The sequence below is a fragment of the Salmo trutta genome, chromosome 32 (genome assembly GCF_901001165.1).
Source record: "Salmo trutta chromosome 32, fSalTru1.1, whole genome shotgun sequence".
Lineage (NCBI taxonomy): Eukaryota > Metazoa > Chordata > Actinopteri > Salmoniformes > Salmonidae > Salmo > Salmo trutta.
The window spans coordinates 11380590-11398847 of NC_042988.1; the positions used below are offsets into that span (position 1 = coordinate 11380590).

Consider the following 18258-nt stretch of genomic DNA (forward strand, 5'->3'; position numbering starts at 1 on the left):
TAGTAACCAAAAAAGTGTTATACAAAATACATGTTATATTTGAGATTCTTCAAAGTAGCCACCCTTTGCTTTGAGAGTGTACAAAGCTGTCATCAAGGCAAAGGGTGGCTACTTTGAAGAATATAAAATATATTTTGATTTGTTTAACACTTTTTTGGTTACTGTATGATTCTATATGTGTTATTTCATAGTTGTGATGTCTTTCTAGTATTCTACTATGTAGAAAATAGTAAAAATAAAGAAAAATCCTTGAATGAGTAGGTGTGTCCGAACTTTTGACTGGTACTGTGTATAAAAAAAGCAATACAGGAACAAAACATTCAAACATTAACTGTACAGAGATTATCATTGAAGAACATCCTCAACTGGTCTTCGTTCTTGTCATGGAAGCGCAGGGATACAGAATCCTTTATAGTGTTTTTTCCATGGATGTTGATAGTCATAATGTATCACAGTTTATTCCAGTTACACATCCCATGGAGGTGTGTGGTAAATTGTGAGACAGTAATCCGTACCTGCTGAGAAACTTGGAACTCAACAAAGAAATTCTAGCAAAGCCTAAAAGTGGCCTCTTCTCATTTGTCCCTTTCCCTAAAACCTGAGTCGCGGATGTGAGAAGAGTTTAAGACTTTGTCCACCAAAAATGATATACAATACCCCCCATTCCTTTGCCAACAAAGACAGGCACTATTGAAGTGATTATTGAAAAATGAATGAACAAAAAAATATGATTTGTGTAATGGACTAGGGAATGTGTGTGTAACTCTAAGCTCTCTCCTTCCTCTCCTACAAACTCATTTTTCTCTCCTCATCATCCAGTTACTCCTCAATCCGGTCAGCACTGGCCAGCTTCCATGATTCCCTCCTTCTCGTGACCTTCGACCTCCACCTCTGCGTAGCTGGAGTGGAATCCCTGCTTCCTGAACTTCATGGATGGCCAGTAGCTGTTGCGTCGCTATTGAAATAAGATCATACAGGTCATTGTTTTAAAAGGTTAAAGAGAATGGGAGTAGAAGTCTACATTTAGCAGGACATAGACTGACAGAGCTGGTTGAATGTGAGCCCTGATAGTGTTACTAACCTGTAGGATGTTGAGTGGTGAGGCAGCAGAAGGATGAGAGTTGATGTAAAGTGCCAGAAGTGTCAGAGCCAGCAGTAGCACCAATGCAGCTACTACACCTGCTATAACACCTGTGTGAGCTGACCCGTCGTGCTGTCTCGGAGGGCCTGTCTTCACGTCTAACCAGGAAAGAGAGACAATGTACAATCAAAATCCTGTAACATAGCTCCATACACACAATTCAAAGAGAATCAAGATCCACCCACCTTTACCATTGTATAGAATCACACGTTTGGTGTCATCTGCAGGAAGATCACATGTAGGATCAGTTTGAATATTGAGCAGTTAGGACTCAAACTGCTTCCATTGTTATTTTCCTGAACTCCATTTCTGTGCAATTTCTTTGCATGTTCTAAGAACACTCAGATTACTGTAGGCACTGGCTAAAGACAGACACTGAGCGCTAGAGCATTACTATGGCATCATTGTTCTTGCTCTGTTTAACACTGCTGCATGCACAGTTGAACTCTAATACTCCGATATAAACCCTCCCAGGCACACTCATTTACACACTTGACTTACTCTCCGTGGCAGGGCCTTCAAGTAGGGGCCCCAGGGGAGTGGTGACCTCAAAGTCTGAGGGAACTGAAGGGTCAATGGAGCTGTCTGGTCCCCCCTTGGAATAATCCTCACAGGTGACATCTTTGGCCTGTCCATATAATGGATGAGAATTGTGGTTTTAACAGAGGAAGCTGAGACTGTGATTTACATTTGATGTACAGTATATGTAAAGTATGTGAACGTTCATTGACATTGTCCAATTCTACCTCTTCTGAACAGGCGTAGTCCAGCCACTCCTGCCTGTGTCTGTCCATTCCGTCTGAGCACCTGAAACAGACACAGATGTCAAACAAAAATAAACAAGGACTCCTTTATTCAGACAGGGATCTACACTCCTGTCCTGCTCACCTCTGGAGGACGTTGCACCAGGTACAGCCAGAGGTTAGGTTGGACGAGAGGCAGAGTTCACAGCTGTCATGCTGCAGACAGGCTGGACAGAGGGAGGGAGAGACAGAGAGACCTGGGTTTTGATTCTGTAGCGACATGATTGGCATTGGCATTAACATTATACTAAGCTGTGCCTGTGACTGGTTATTGAGGATGAAATGTCTGAGAGGCCTGTATGAGGGATAGAGATTAGTTGCTTACTAGGCAATGCAGTGAACTCAAAGGCAGAGTTGTTGGTGATCTTAGTTGTATCGATGTCCACCCGATGGTACTCGTAGAGCCGACGTTGGGCATCTATGTGAGAGATATCATTTCAGATCATTTTAGCAAAAGTCTTTGACATCAAAGACTTGCCAACCTGGATAACTGTGGGTTAGGGAACCCTTGCTGCTAACCTGAGGATTGAGGGGAAGGCAGGTTCACCATGAATGCATCTGACAACCCTGCCTTCACTTGGTGCTCAGTAGAACTTATCACCTCCACTGGCAAAGGTATCTGAAAGAGCGAAAGAGACAAGTAGAGAAAAATGGACAGAGTGTGCCTGTGTTTAGATGGAATACATTCAAATCAGAAATGTGTTGTACAAGGTTCATAAGTGTGCATGTTTAAAGTCTCTCTCACATCTCTGTAGCTGAAGGTGATGGTCCCTGTGAGGTGCAGGGCAGCCTGGAAGGTGTATGCCCCCTCTGCCTCCCTCCCGTGGAGTCTCACCCGCTCCCACTGCACCACAAACACCTCACCTGGGGTCAGTACAGGACAGGTCACACAGAGGTCAACCAAGGGTCAAAAGTCAAATAACAAGCGCTGTCTGAATGTTACTCTATGGCTTACCATTGTCCAGGTACTGAACAGTAGACTCCTTGGAGAAGCTGGGGTCAAAGTTGGCCATGAGGGGAGCGATGTACTGTGTTGCTGTCAGCATGCGGTGTGTGACCTCTCCCATGAAAATAAACCCTGAAGAAGGTCAGAGGTCAGGGTTCTATGGAGATGCATGGCAAGTGGCAACTGGTAGTTACAATAGTTCACTCCTTCTAGGCTTAACGTAAGTAACAAGCAGGGAGTAGAAAGGAAGAAATGTGATAAATGGCTCCATCTGAGTTTGAACAACTTGCCATGTGTCAGAAGAATAATGAAATGTACCTCCTGTTGCTATGGTAATCTGCCTCAAATAATGTCCATAGAAGGGGAAGTCAAATGAGAGGGCAACCTTCTGGAATACGAGGAAGAGAGATAGGGAGGAACATTAAATGTGAGTGAACGTACGTGTGTGTGTGTGTGTGTGTGTGTGTGTGTGTGTGTGTGTGTGTGTGTGTGTGTGTGTGTGTGTGTGTGTGTGTGTGTGTATCTAAGTGTATAACTCACCGCAGCCTGTCTGTGTGTATTGGACAAAATGCCATGCATTCTGACTTGGCCATGTTCTAGGTCGTTTAGATCTACCCAGAGTTCATCTGTGCGCTGGTCATCAGGGCCAAAACTACGCCATGAGTAATACCTACCAGCGTCCTCCTGTTATAGAAACAGTAGAGGTGAGTGCAAGAGGAGAAGTTGAGGGATGCAATGGGAGAGATAGAATAATGGTGCAACATTTGAATGCTAGCCCACATAAACAAACAAACACACAATCTACATTGAGTTCTAGTCTCCAGTTTATTACATAGTAGTATAAAAAGAGAGGGATACTAAATATGAAGAATGCAAGGTGCATACTAAATAAGTTAAGGGGATACGCTTTTAGAAACCTTAGGATATCCTTGAATGTCTTGGACTATAACTTTCAGCAGCAAGGTTGAAATGATTCACTGCAATTTGATCTGATCTATATTGTTCAACTCTTTTCAATATACCCTCTGCAGTCTAATGCGGTTCATCATTGATTTGTTTTGTATAAGGCCAGCAGGGAGCAGTATTCTACCACCACAACTGGAACAAGTGAATCTCGCATTGACATACTGTACGTACACATCTTGCCCACACTAGTGTGTTGTTGGACAACTGCCCCAGCGCCACTCACCACTAAGTGTGTCATGTTGTCTGGTAGGGTGTTGATGGTCAGTCCTCCTCCGAGTACTTCCCTGGCCACCCTGGCGTAACCCAGCAACGGTTCTCTGGGGGTCCTGTGTGATGGCCTCTCATCGTGCTGCTGTCCATTCACATGATACCGCATCTCTGTCCAAAACACAGTGAGTCAGTGACACAGATCAAGTCAGTGTCAGTCAGAAGGTGCATATCGGAACCCACTCGGTCACATTATAAACAAATCAAGCATCTGCTTTAGGCAGAGTCGGGGAAGCTACTTCAAATGACTTCTCACTGGTGGAAGTTAAGATACACTAAAGCTAGCCTTAAGGAAAATATAGTTGACTTAACTAAAGTTACTTTGAAAAAGTAGCTCAGTGACTTCTCACTGGTGGAAGTTAAGATACACTAAAGCTAGCCTTAAGGAAAATATAGTTGACTTAACTAAAGTTACTTTGAAAAAGTAGCTCACTACATCAAAACTACTTTGTGAAAAATGATCATATCTAAATCTGAAATGTCATGGACTACAAATCGGAAGAACAGAACACTCTGGAGTCAGATGTTAACAGAATGTTTAATTTAGCCCATTAAACACAAATCAGTTTAAAGTGATAATTAGGCAGGTCTTATGCTGAAAAATAAAGGAAATTCTTGCCTACATCACCCATATTTTCTTTTTGCAAAAAATGTGTGTCTAGTTCAGTAGCTACACCCACGCAGAAAAAAAGTAATTCACTTCTGAAAACACTACCAAGATTAGAATTTAGAATACTGCAAAATGTAGTTAAATTACTAGTTGAACTACATGTAATTTAATTAATCCCCAACCCTGGCTTTAGATTACTGCATAGCCCTGAACCGAGTGTGTATTACTCAATGCAATGGTTTGGATATTGTGGGCTGAAAGTGAACATAGCATTAACATATCTCTGGCCATGAGGGAACGCTGGCATGCATTTCAACTTTTGAACTCCTTTTTTCAGAGTTCCTACAACTGCACGCACCCATGCATAAACACACACACACACACACACGTAAGACGTGTGTTGGCTGGACCACAGTCTAATCACAATACAACAAACTAGAAAGGCCTTGAGGATTTCTTGTTTGTCTGCCGCTTTGCTTTTCTCTCCTCCTCCTCCTCTCCTTGTCTTGCATATCCCATGGACTGCAATGTTCTGTCTCTTGGATCCAAAGTTGTGAGCAGTTCCCAAAGCTACTTACAATACAGCATATGTTCCACAACGTTCTGCTAAAACATTATCCAAACAAATAACTCAATGTGGATTTGAAATCATCTGGGATTAGGAGGGACCAATCTCTGAGGACCACTGTGGTTATCAGATAACACATGTCCCCACATCACTCTGCTTGAGGCCACAATGCATCTGGTTATTCTGCTTCTCAGGCCGGAGACACATAGAGATTTTGTGTTTGGAAATTACAGAAATGACGGATTCAACAAGAATGCATATACGGTTTCATCCGTTTTTCATTTTCCATGTGTGGCCGTAGCCTCATTCAGGCTTTGATTGCACGTTGTGATGTAGAGCCCCCCCACTGGACATTTTGTTTAGTTGCGTCTGGTTGGTTTTCTTTTAAAGTGCTTTGAGTAGGGGGCTGAAAGCAGAAAGTGTTTTGTTTGGTTCGGGACATTTCTCAGTGCAGTCTGGTCATGATCTGTTGCTGTCATTTTAGTTTTTTGTTTGTTTATCGCATGGCAATTGCTTGTGAGTTATTGAGATGGTTAGTTGCCAGTTCATCTAGCTAAGTCAGGAGGTGTTTCACATGAGTGGTGCTGGAGATGTTGTCTATGTGTGGTGCTGGAGATGTTGTCTACGCTAGCTACATTCCATTGTTAGTTCTGCTGGCCTGTCGCCATCTGGTGTCATACAGATGCTGGCTAGCATTGTTTGCAACATCCAAGCCTTCTCGGTTATGTCAGCAGTGTTGTGTTTTATGTGCACAGAACATTGTCCATGCATCAGATTTTTTATTGTGCGTTTCTGTATAGAATACAGTTGCGAGATAAAGTTGTATATCAAGCTTTATTTTCAAAACTTGACTGCTGACATGCACATTTTTGAGGGATTGTATTAATTGCACAAATGATCAAAATACTAAAATATACAGTTGAAGTCGGAAGTTAACATACACCTTAGCCAAATTCATTTAAACTCAGTTTTTCACAATTCCTGATATTTAATCCTAAAAAGAAATGCCTGTTTTAGGTCAATTAGGATTACCACTTTATTTTAAGAATGTGAAATGTCAGAATAATAGTAGAGAGAATGATTTATTTCAGCTTTTATTTCTTTCATCACATTCCCAGTGGGTCAGAAGTTTACATACACTCAATTAGTATTTGGTAGCATTGCCTTTAAATTGTTTAACTTGGGTCAAACATTTCAGGTAGCCTTCCACAAGCTTCCCACAATAAGTTGGGTGAATTTTGGCCCATTCCCCCTGACAGAGCTGGTGTAACTGAGTCAGGTTTGTAGACCTCCTTGCTAGCACACGCTTTTTCAGTTTTGCCCACAAATGTTCTATAGGATTGAGGTTTGCTGAGCTGCCCTTCAGGTTATGTCACTCTAGGACTTGTTTTACTGTGGATATAGATACATTTGTTTCCTCCAGCATCTTCACAAGGTCCTTTGCTGTTGTTCTGGGATTGATTTGCACTTTTCGCACCAAAGTACATTCATCTCTAGGAGACAGAACGCATCTCCTTCCTGAGCAGTATGACAGCTGTATGGTCCCATGGTGTTGATACTTGCGTACTATTGTTTGTGCAGATGAACGTGGTACCTTCAGGCGTTTGGAAATTGCTCCCAAGGATGAACCAGACTTGTGGAGGTCTACAATTGTTTTTCTGAGGTCTTGGCTGATTTCTTTTGATTTTCTTATGATGTCAAGCAAAGAGGCACTAAGTTTGAAGGTAGGCCTTGAAATACATCCACAGGTACACCTCCAATTGACTCAAATGAGGTCAATTAGCCTAACAGAAACTTCTAAAGCCATGACATAATTTTCTGGAATTTTCCAAGCTTTTTAAAGACACAGTCAACTTAGTGTATGCGAACTTCTGACCCACTAGAATTGTGATACAGTGAATTATAAGTGAAATAATCTGTCTGTAAACAATTGTTGGAAAAATGACTTGTGTCATGCACAAAGTAGATGTCCTAACCGACTTGACAAAGCTATAGTTTGTTAACAACAAATTTGTGGAGTGGTTGAAAAACGAGTTTTAATGACTTCAACCTAAGTGTATGTAAACTTCCGACTTCAACTGTACGTATACATATGAGATATATAAATATGAGTTGAGTAATGCCAGATATGTAAACATTAAGTGACTAAGATACCGTAGAATAGTATAGAATACAGTATATATATGAGTTGAGTAATGCCAGATATGTAAACATTATTAAGTGACTAAGATACCGTAGAATAGTATAGAATACAGTATATATATGAGTTGAGTAATGCCAGATATGTAAACATTATTAAAGTGACTAGTGTTCCATTCCTTAAAGTGGCCAGTGATTTATAGTCTATGCCTAAAGGCAGCAGCCTCTAACGTGCTAGTGATGGCTGTTTAACAGTCTGATGGCCTTGAGATAGAAACTGTTTTTCAGTCTCTCGGTCCCAGCTTTGATGCACCTGTACTGACCTCGCCTTCTGGATGACAGTGGGGTGAACAGGCAGTGGCTCAGATGGTTGATGTCCTTGATGATCTTTTTGGCCTTCCTGTGACATCGGATGCTGTAGGTGTCCTGGAGGGTGGGTAGTTTGCCCCCGGTAATGCATTGGGCAGACCGCACCACCCTCTGGAGAGCCTTGCGGTTGCGGACGATGCAGTTGCCATACCAGACGGTGATACAGCCCGTCAGGATGCTTTCAATTGTGCATCTGTAAAAGTTTGTGAGGTTGAAGAAGCTCTGTTGCGCCTTCTTCACCACACTGTCTATGTGGGTGGTCCATTTCAGTTTGTCAGTGATGTGTATGCCAAGGAACTTCAAGCTTTCCACCTTCTCCACTGCGGTCCTGTCGATGTAGATGGGGGTTGCACCCTCTGCTGTTTCCTGAAGTCCTCGATCATCTCCTTTGTTTTGTTGACGTTGAGTGAGAGGTTGTTTTCCAGGAACCACACTCACAGAGCCCTCACCTCCTCCCTGTAGGCTGTCTCGACATCATTGGTAATCAAGTCTACTACTGTTGTGTCATCTGCAAACTTGATGATTGAGTTGGAGGTGTGCTAGGCCATGCAGTCATGGGTGAACAGGGAGTACAGGAGGGGGCTGAGCACGCACCCTTGTGGGGCCTCAGTGTTGAGGATCAGAGGAGTGGAGGTGATGTTTCCTACCTTCACCACCTGGGGGTGGCCCGTCAGGAAGGCCAGGACCCAGTTGCACAGGGCGGGGTTCAGACCAAGGGCCTTGAACTTAATGAAGAGCTTGGAGGGTACCATGGTGTTGAATGCTGAGCTATAATCAATAAATAGCATTCTTACATAGGTATTCCTCTTGTCCAGGTGTGATAGGGCAGTGTGCAGAGGGATGGCGATTGCATCATCTGTGGATCTACTGGGACGGTAAGCAAATTGAAGTGGGCCTAGGGTGGCAGGTACGGGGCGATAGTCATTAAATTCAGTTACCTTTGCCTTTTTGGGTATAGGAACAATGGTGGCCATCTTGAAGCATGTGGGGACAGCAGACTGGGATAGGGAGATATTGAATATGCCCATAAACACACCAGCCAACGTTGACAATCTCACTTATTGTCAACGTCATCATTACATGAAGAGTTTTTTTCTGATGAACTTGCTTTCCTGATCTAGACAGCTTAAATGTTACACTACTTTTAGTCATTTTTCGTCCAACTCTGAAAGAGGGGGTGTGTTCATGACATCACATTTACTATATAAACGTTACCGCACGTGTTTTTATTTTTCAAATGGGGTGTCTCTTGTAACCCTAAATTTGGGCGCCTTCCTGTACTATATACGTTCACTGTTTTGTCTCTTGTTTTCAGTAGACGACAGGAAGTTTTCGAATATCGGTAGGCACATGGCAAACAAAAAAGCAAAGAGATTCCATCTGTGAATCTCACTCTTCCCGGTGGAATCACCATGAACATGCCGTGGTCAGCTTGGCTGCCGCAAATTTTCTCTGGAAATAACTGTTGTTGAGCAGATCAAACTGAGTTGGGTAACAGGCGGGTAATACAGTTTGCAGTCTGGTCATGTTTGAATTTTCTTACTAGATCAGAGAGAGAAAGTGATGTTCGTTATTCTCAGATACCTTGTGTGATAGAACTCCGACTCAGAACATGGCAATTTTTGTTACCCGATTTTGTTGTTGCACCGACTGGGTGGAATCAACCCTGGCTGGCACAAACAGGCGTTCATTTTATATAAACTGCCCTTTTCTTAATCAAATCACTTCATTCATTTAAACTATTCAGAACGTTTAGGTATAGTTAACCCTAAGTGAATAATCTGGTGCTTGACTAACACTAGCCAGCAGTTTGTGTCCGTGTGGCTTGTCTCTGGCAAATCTGAAAAGAAGCCTATGTTTAGCATATAAATAGAAAGCTAAACCAAACACTGAAATAACCTGCAAGGGGAATGTGTGTTGGCAATGATCTGATTCTATGGTGGCCACAAGTGTTTGTGTGGGTGGGTAGGAGACATAAAGTAGGTGTTGGTGATATAACTTATGGTTAAGTTGGCATACCTCACACACTACAATTAGTAGACTGAGGAAAAACACAGGCCAGCTGCTCAAACCATGAAAGTGCATTCATTCACAACACCTCAAAATGTGGTTCTAGTGATCACTTCACCAGCGATTAGTGATATTCTAATCCAAAGCCCTCATCAAACCACGGCCACAGATGAGTATTACTAGCAATGTGTTGACCATACTGGCACCACCCATAATTGTCAGGGCTCATTTTGTCTGATGTTTGCGCACACTCGGAATATGATATTTCTTCTTGATGTGCCATCTTTTGTTTCATTACAGCATCAATGAAACATGACTGCTGAATATGGAGATGGGCTTTGGAAAAACAAACTGCATCAAATACAAAGTGGTCATTGTTATAAGGTGCCTCTTATGTTGTGTAAAACATAGCAACAGAAATGCATTGCCACAATATGTAGAGCTTTATTCTCTCTGTGATGGTCTGCATTGCAATGAGTGGTCATGTTTTGGAAGGGAAGGGTTTGGAGGGAGCAGGGCTGTAGTTGGCCAGCTCTGATCAGTTAAGTGGTCTAGAGTAAAAACCCTCAAGGCCATCGGTACTTAAATCACTGGCGTATCACCAAGCCAACAAGAGGAGCCTGCCTGTCTAGAGGATTCTGATAAGAGGGCAGGAGGTGAAGGAAGAGGTGTCACTTCCTAAAGGACTGTTGTGGTAAAGAGTCACGCTTCCATCCAGACTGTTTTGCATGTGCTCCGTCATGCTAGTAGGATGATTGCTGAGGATGATTGCTGAGAGAAGGGTGTGAAGAGGGTTTAAGTGCAGCTAAGGTTCATCTAACGGCCCTCATCTCAAATAGACTCATGCGATCAGGGGTTTATCACTCCATCATATTTGTAAATCGTAAATGTCTTCATTTGTCGACGTTATCATTTGAGATTCTTACATGGTATGCTTTTTTTGGCTTTAGCAGAGGTCTATTTCAAAGGAAATGTTCAGTCATATATATTTTTTATATGTCACTAAAACATAATGACCACTATCGTGCAAGCATGTACAACACTGTCCAACTGGATGCAATTGTGCTAAAGGCTCTTGCAACCCATAACTGATATAGATCCTATAAATCACTGTAAGTTAAATTCCTATGCATTCTATAGACTGGTCCCAGATCTGTTTGTGCTTCTGCCTACTCCATTGTCAAGACAAACATATGTTTGGCATGACAATTCCATAAGGTGTTTACATGTACATTAATTTAGCAGACACTCTTATCCAGTGGTGCTTACAGGAGCAATTAGAGTCTATGTGCCTTGCTCATGGACACATCGGCAGATTTTTCAGCTAGTGTATTCGAACCAGCGACCTTTCAGTAACCGTCCCAACACTCTTAACAGGTAGGCTACCTACTGCCTGCTTGGCAAGCGAGCAGAAACAAACAGACTAGCACCAAGGCTAGTAATTATACGGCATAACTCTACAGACTATTATACCCAGAGCAGGGGGAGACCAATTAAATACATCAAGAGACTTCAAGTCGAGATAAGGAGTAAATAGAGGGCTGTGAAGGGGGAGATAGGAAATGGAGGGGACTAAAGGGCAATTAAAATGCTAAAAGAGTGTGAGAGGCCTGTGATAGTGGGTAGTGTCACAAGGGAGATTTGGTCCTAGATTGTTTTGTATCCTTGCTCTTCTTTTTGAGGAGAAGTACGGGGACCGTCTCTGCAAAAGAAAATATAAAAAGTCCAATTGGATCTTTGGTGTCACGGTTTCCCCATAGACATATGTGTTTGCCTGCACTGCAGCATGTTTCTGGGGAAATGAGGTGTGGTATGGTTGGTGATGTAAAACATATAGGACCATTCTATTTCTATGGCTACAACATCCAATTCTCTTGTGAACCCAGTTCCAGCACAGTTCTACAATCCAGGGTCATCTCCCCAGATGGGAGAGGGAGAACATACAGAACCAGTTGAAGAATCAGGCATATGTGACTATAGTGTTCTAGAATGTCTGTTTTTAAAACCAGCATGCGGGGGTGATAAATCATGTATTGCAGTGGCTCCCAAACTTTTTCACTCTGGCGGGGGGCCTTCCATCATTGGAGAACATCCTGTTGTGTGTTCATGTGATATCTGAGTTAATTTTTCATTTTTTAAAATGTATTTAACTAGGCAAGTCAGTTAAGAGCAAATTCTTATTTACATAAGGCCTCCTGCGGGGACGGGGGCAGGGATTAAAAATAAAAATAAATGATATTAAAATATAGGACAAAACACACATCACCACAAGAGTGAGTGTCTCAAACATTACAACAAAATCAATGGGCCAAAAAAATCGACCTAAAAAATGTTAGCTAAAATGGGCTAGTTGATCTGGACATTTCGGACAAGTTATAAATATCTCTCTAACGCCTGCGATGACTGACATGACAAGACGAAAACTGTAGACGCACTACCCAATTTGGTGCCGTCTACTACTACAACTCTTAAAAGTGAGTTGAAAGCCCAACTGACTCCCCCCCCCCCCCGCCGACCTCTCGACCCCACAGTCTGGGAACCACTGATTTATTGGAATGCCTGATGACAGAGGAGAAATAGGACATGACAAGTGAGAATACCGTTATAACATAAACACCTCCTCTGTTATATTATAAGGCCCACACTGAGTGTCTGGCCTGCTTAAACACAGGCAACTGTCACTTAGTCACAGACCTCAGGCTTTCCTTTCATTTTAATTGTCTAAAACAGAGGTCAGGTCTGCAGAAAAACTATACCACACCCTCTCTTAACATTGTCAAGTTTAAACTACAGCTCATAGGCCGATAGACAGTCAAACAGTCTTCTGGCCTGAGCACTAAAATAACCCTGATGCTATGAAACCACTCAGCCCATATTTCCAGGCCGGTTTCTGTGAGTGGTCAGTCAGACCGGAGGGTGAGAGGGCACACCCTTTCCTGCATGGGAGCGGCTGCCAGGGCTGGCTCAGGATCAGCCGGATGCCACACTACTTCCACAGTTCAACTCAATGTGGCCGATCATATGAATACGAAGACCTTCTTTTTTAGTTTTGCACTGACTCTATGCACACTCACTGACGTTCTAGCACATGCACTTAATTTGCTCACACACACTTAACACGCACACTGACACTCTGTTATCATATATCCTGATGCCTGGTCACCTTACTCCTATACATATCTACCTCTATCACTCTTGTATCCCTGCATATTGTAAATATGATATTGGCACTGACCCTGTGTATAGCATACTTACTTTCCAGTGTTCTTGTTTCTATTTCTTGTGTGTTTTTGTTGTATTTTATTTTGTAGCACTACATTGATATTGGTTACTGCATTAGGAAATAGCTTCCAAGAAAGGCATTTCACTGTACCTGTGCACGTGACGAAATAAGCTTAAAACTACAAACACACAGTAAATGATCATTGATACCTGAATTAAAAAGTGAACTTTTGACCTAATATGGCTAAAATATTGCTAAATATTTTTCTTCAGCCATTCTTATGGATTATTGAAATGTATGTTGATTGTTAGGCTTTGTGACCAGGTCATGGCATTGCCTGCAATTTTATACCTAATTTCATGCAATTCAAATGTGATAAAAAGTATCAGTTTTACACTTTGGGTATTCTATTACTCTAACTCTCAACATTAAGTTGAGACCCAACTGAGTTCCTAAAAAAAAATAGATTTTTCTTTTTTTATTAGTCCGCGGGCCTACAAAAAGGGCCTGCAGGCCACCAGTTGGCCATCCCTGCTTTACACTGACACATACTGCAGGCACACACACCCACTCACTACAGCTGCAGTGGTAATTGTAGGGTCAGACCCACAAGAGGAACAACCATCATCCAGAATGCCAACAGAAAGTGACTGTGAAGAGTCTAAAAAACTTGCATGCAGCTAATCAAGCAAATTGTCCTCACGTTATAACTTGAACACATTACTCATATCAGTCAAATAAGACTTGGTGGGTGGCATAATACCCCAAAACATATATGATAAAGCTTATAAGGTAACAGGTGTTATGCTGAAACAAGAGATTTTACATTTTGAAAAAACACCAAGATCTCTTCTATGAAAACAAGAGAGCAGTGATGACCTCATACTTCCTTTGTTATGGTGAAACCCAATCTCTCAGTGGATGAGGTAAAGGAATTAATTCTGGTTTTCATTGTACGATAAGACAAAGCCCATAATGAACTAAGTCAGGCATCTCAATGAAGATCAGCGCTGAACCATGTCTTATTCCCCAATGCCAACATCACACCTCATCATCCAGAAAATCACTTTCTTTAACTCTGCCAAAGAACCGTTAAAGGCCAATTCTACCACTTTTCAACCTCGTTTTCATTATTTCCAGCACAATACCATTTCTACATATGTGAAAATGGAGCATTTCTATGCTTTGTAGAAAAAAAAGATAAAGTTATAATATTCTAGCTGAAAACCTAAAAAACGGTGATTTTCAAACACTATGAGATACACAGTGACATGGAGAGCAATAAAATACCCCCTCTGGCTAGAAACAAGGTTTTGAAAATCACTGTTTTATTTTTGTTTCTTTTAATCCTACTCTGTGATGTCACAGATGACCATATTTTAGGACGTTTCTTCTTATCTCTTTAACCACAGATCATAGAAACGTGACGTGAACACGTATGTAGACACTGGTATGGTGCTGGAGATAATGAATATGAGGTTGAAAAGTGGCAGAATTCCTTTAGGATTTTAGGTTCTTTGTGTCCCTCCCTGCTCCTCTATCCCTACTACACGGATCCTTCTGTTCTCTTGAAACTTGCCAGAAGTGTCTGTAAAGATGTCACAATGACCCTTGCTGTTGCAGATCAAAACCTCCACGACAGTGAAATCACATCTATGGATGTCAGCCACACAGATATTTAGTATATCCAGATTTATCCTTTCCATTTTTTTCTGTGCAGGCTTGGCCCCAGTATGGCTGGACCAGACACAAGTCATTTGTTAAGTGAAATTCTCAACAGGACAAAGAACATTGAGCCAAGCTCTGAGGTCAGCAGCCTCACAATTCATTTTCATCGCACAAACTGTGTTTTCATAATCTGGTTTAGATGCTGCAGAAAGCTCTCGAGGGGTAGCTCCACTTGATCCTATTTCAAACAGCTTTTTTTTTTACAATGCATGTAAAAAATAAAATAATCGAATTTTATGCTGTGTAAGATAAACACAAAAAAGCAATTCATTTAGCTCAGTGAAGAGCTGTTGTTGTTTTGACGGTGGTAGATAGTATCAGGGAAGGAGAATGAGATGCATCTGCCTTTCCTCAAGGAATTTTGGAGCAAAACAAAGGTCACGAGAGGAAGACAGTCAGCAAAGAGTACTAGTGAAATAAAATAGGAATTAGGAGCAGAGATTTGGCTAATAAAGGTTACAGGATGTATTGAAAAGTCAGGAGATCATAGAAAGAGGAGTGCAGTGGTGGAGACAAATGGCTAGAAGGAGAAACGCATCACCATGCATCCCCCTCCATCGGTCCACAAGCATTCCTGTCATACCCCAAGCACACAGAAATGCATACACTTTCAACACACATACATACAAACACACAGGTAATATGTCATTGTTGTACTGTATGTGTGTCTATAGTTTTGTTCAATGTTGTGTCTGAAACTTTTTTCCCCCTGCTGCTGTTGGACCAGGTGTCTTTTGAAAAATAGATTTTATCTCAATGAGAAAGACCTGGATAAATAAAGGATAAAAAAACACACACGATTCATCAAGCTACCACCTTTTTGCCTACATTCCCCAACAGTTTTTTCTCACTGTCGTTTCACCTCTCCTTTCCCACCCTGGACTGCCTGACTTTTAGGCTAGCAGAGTGGCAGGGAGAAATATGTCCAAATCTAATGTTAGGCAGAAGCAATGCTGTTTTGTGGGTTGTTATTCTGAGTCATTTGCACGTTTCTGGAACATGGCGTTTTTTATGGTCACACTTTCATTGCAAACAAGGAACTAACTTTTCTGCACAAACAAAGAGTATAAGGGCATGCCCGTTTCCAAACACAATCATGAACCTGTACCATTTCCCTTATATAAGTAAATGAGTAAAGACAGTGTCTTCAAAGACATCTGTACGTAGGTTATTAAAGCCATGAAATATCAAATAAAAAAGAATGCCATAACGCTCACAGCTTTTCTTTAATGTTAAATACAAAAGTTGTTATTATTCCATGTGATCATAAGTTGTTGTGACATCTTAGGATGGAAGTGTGAGAGCTATGAAGGGGAAAGAGAGATGGACAGATGTAAATGGCATATATTATGTAAATAAAAGATGATTCTGGAATTTAAAAAAGGTAGAGAAGCGCCTGGATGAGGTGATATTGTACGGCAGAAAGTACAACACCTGAGTGACCTAAAGAGAGGCTGTGTGAAGCAATGGGGGCTGCTGATGGGAGGACGGCTCATAATAATGGCTGGAACGTAGCGAATGGAGTGGCATCAAACATGGAAACCATGTGTTTGATGTATTTGATACCATTCCAAAAATTCTGCTCTAGCCATTACCACAAGCCCATCCTCCCCAATGAAGAGAGTGATGCATGGGGAAAATGAGGAGAGAAGGAGGGACGAGACAACAGGTGAAAAAAGGTGATGAAGTACACTGAGACAAGATAACCAGGATGGAAAACACAGGAGAGGTAGGGGAGAAAGAAAAGCTTACCTGTTTGTTGCTGAGCCCAAACTCTCCCCAACTCTGCCTGGGAGAGAAAGATGAGCAGCAGCACACTGAGACACATGTTGTTCAGAAACAACAAAAACACACAGCTCTCTCTTTACTCTCTCTTCCTTCTTCTCCCTCTCTTCTCTTTCAACAACAGAGTTTCTCCTGGTCCCAGTCACCCTGTAGCTCCCTCTCCTCTCCCTCCCTCACATGCTCTCTCCACTTACACACTCTCTCTCCCTCTACAACACCCTCTCAATGCTGTTCTTCCGTTGCCATGGTGATTACAAAGACAGAGGGATGATAAGGCGCAGCAGCTGAGGAGATGAAAGTGTTCTCTCTCTCTCCCTGCATGTCCTGCCTCTCTCATGTTTTATATCCATCCTCTTTGCTTTGATGTGCCCCAGTCTCTGTCTCTCTCCTTCCATATTTGGACTTGGATTCTAGTGAAATCATCTGGAATCACAGTGGAGCCCTCTCTCTTATCTCCGAGGGAACTCAATAGTAGATGCCATGCCATGGCATCTCCTAGCCTTGGACAATGATATAGTGCCTCTGTGTTCAGACATGGCTGCTGCAGAAAATTAACTGAATGCATTAAAAACAGTACAATCTCTTCACGGAATCTGTCTATTGACCTTCTGGTTATAAACTGCTGTGAAGAACAAGCAGTTAACAGTGCTTCTAACCATACAGCCACCATACCAGATAATTACCACAATGACATATACTGTCCATAAGCACTTTAGTTTTGGTATTCCATGCTCACTGCTATGAATGTTTATCTAGTCAATACAAAACAAACATATTGTCTGAGTATTGAGCATACATTTTGTGGGTCATATGAAAAAGGGCATGTCTTGTTTTGTTTGGCTATGGTTTAATTTCCAGGCACATGCGATAGCAGTTTAGTCTGTTATACTGCTCAAATAAGCTTTCCTTTACAAGCACTGTGTGTTTGTCTCCACCATCACTCCGCTTCTCTCTCAGCTGTTCCATTACAATCAGTTCCACTTTGAAAAATTAGGCTAGAGAACGCTGGTGAGGAAATGACAGTTGAGACTTTACTAGACTCACTGCTGGAAAACGTAGCCTGCATACTAGGGCTAGGGCCATATTTAGTAGGGCATGATACTCAGAATGTCATTGAACATTGGAATGTTACAATAGAACTGACAATTCTCTTGCACAATGAAAAGATAAATCTCGGTTTTACTGTAAACAGATTTCTATGAGCATGTTCTGAATAAGCTCCCACAATTTCATTTGCTTACACTGGTCTCTACTGGTCATCTGGGGAATTACAACATTAATAGAGGGAGAGACTTGAATTGTAAGTGACTCACGTTATACCTTTTCCACGAGTCAGTCAGATTCAAAGAGGTCAATAACATGTTGGATCTGGATGTAAAAATACAAACTTCCAAAGAATGTTCTGCTGTTCCAGTGTCATTCCTCTATTTCTCATATTCAGCTCCTCTCCTGTATTACAAACACTCAGTTCTGTACTCTTTCCCTCTCATTTAACACAGCTCTCTCTCTCCATCTTCCTCATTCACTCTTTTTTTAGTAGCCTTTATATCTACCACCTTTTCTCTTCCCCAGCTCTCTCCCTGTCACCCTGTCTCTCTCTCTCCATTTTTCTGTTCCTCTTTCATGTGTCTGTACATCTGATCCTCCTGTGTTGGTCAGACGGCTGGGTAAATATTGGCTCTGTGTTCTGGATGCGGTGTGTG

At 41.9% G+C, this 18258-nt stretch overlaps 1 protein-coding gene across 2 annotated transcripts; it reads right to left on the reverse strand.

Moving 5' to 3' along the window:
- Positions 1–378: 378 nt before the first annotated feature.
- Positions 379–16835, reverse strand: LOC115171066 (plexin domain-containing protein 1-like). Of its 2 annotated transcripts, none has more exons than XM_029727549.1 (14): positions 16523–16835; positions 4080–4234; positions 3431–3574; positions 3209–3278; positions 2900–3022; positions 2690–2808; positions 2464–2563; positions 2270–2362; positions 2030–2111; positions 1888–1948; positions 1643–1769; positions 1333–1362; positions 1082–1239; positions 379–955 (listed from the first exon to the last, which is right to left on the reverse strand). In XM_029727549.1, the coding sequence occupies exons 1-14, from the start codon at positions 16596–16598 to the stop codon at positions 836–838; spliced, it is 1458 nt and encodes a 485-aa protein (XP_029583409.1). In that variant the 5' UTR covers positions 16599–16835; the 3' UTR covers positions 379–835. The 2 variants fall into 2 exon arrangements, with proteins under 2 accessions (XP_029583409.1, XP_029583408.1); XM_029727548.1 differs by having other exon boundaries at positions 1327–1362.
- Positions 16836–18258: the final 1423 nt, after the last annotated feature.

What these genes read in the sequence shown, in the direction of transcription:
- LOC115171066 (XM_029727548.1), bottom strand. Translation starts at nt 16,598, where the DNA reads ATGTGTCTCAGTGTGCTGCTGCTCATCTTTCTCTCCCAGGCAGAGTTG. An exon ending in ATACACACAGACAGGCTGCG is followed by an intron (nt 3,279 to 3,430) that starts GTGAGTTATACA and finishes CTCGTATTCCAG; the next exon opens with AAGGTTGCCCTCTCATTTGA. An exon ending in ACTACGCCTGTTCAGAAGAG is followed by an intron (nt 1,770 to 1,887) that starts GTAGAATTGGAC and finishes TTATATGGACAG; the next exon opens with GCCAAAGATGTCACCTGTGA.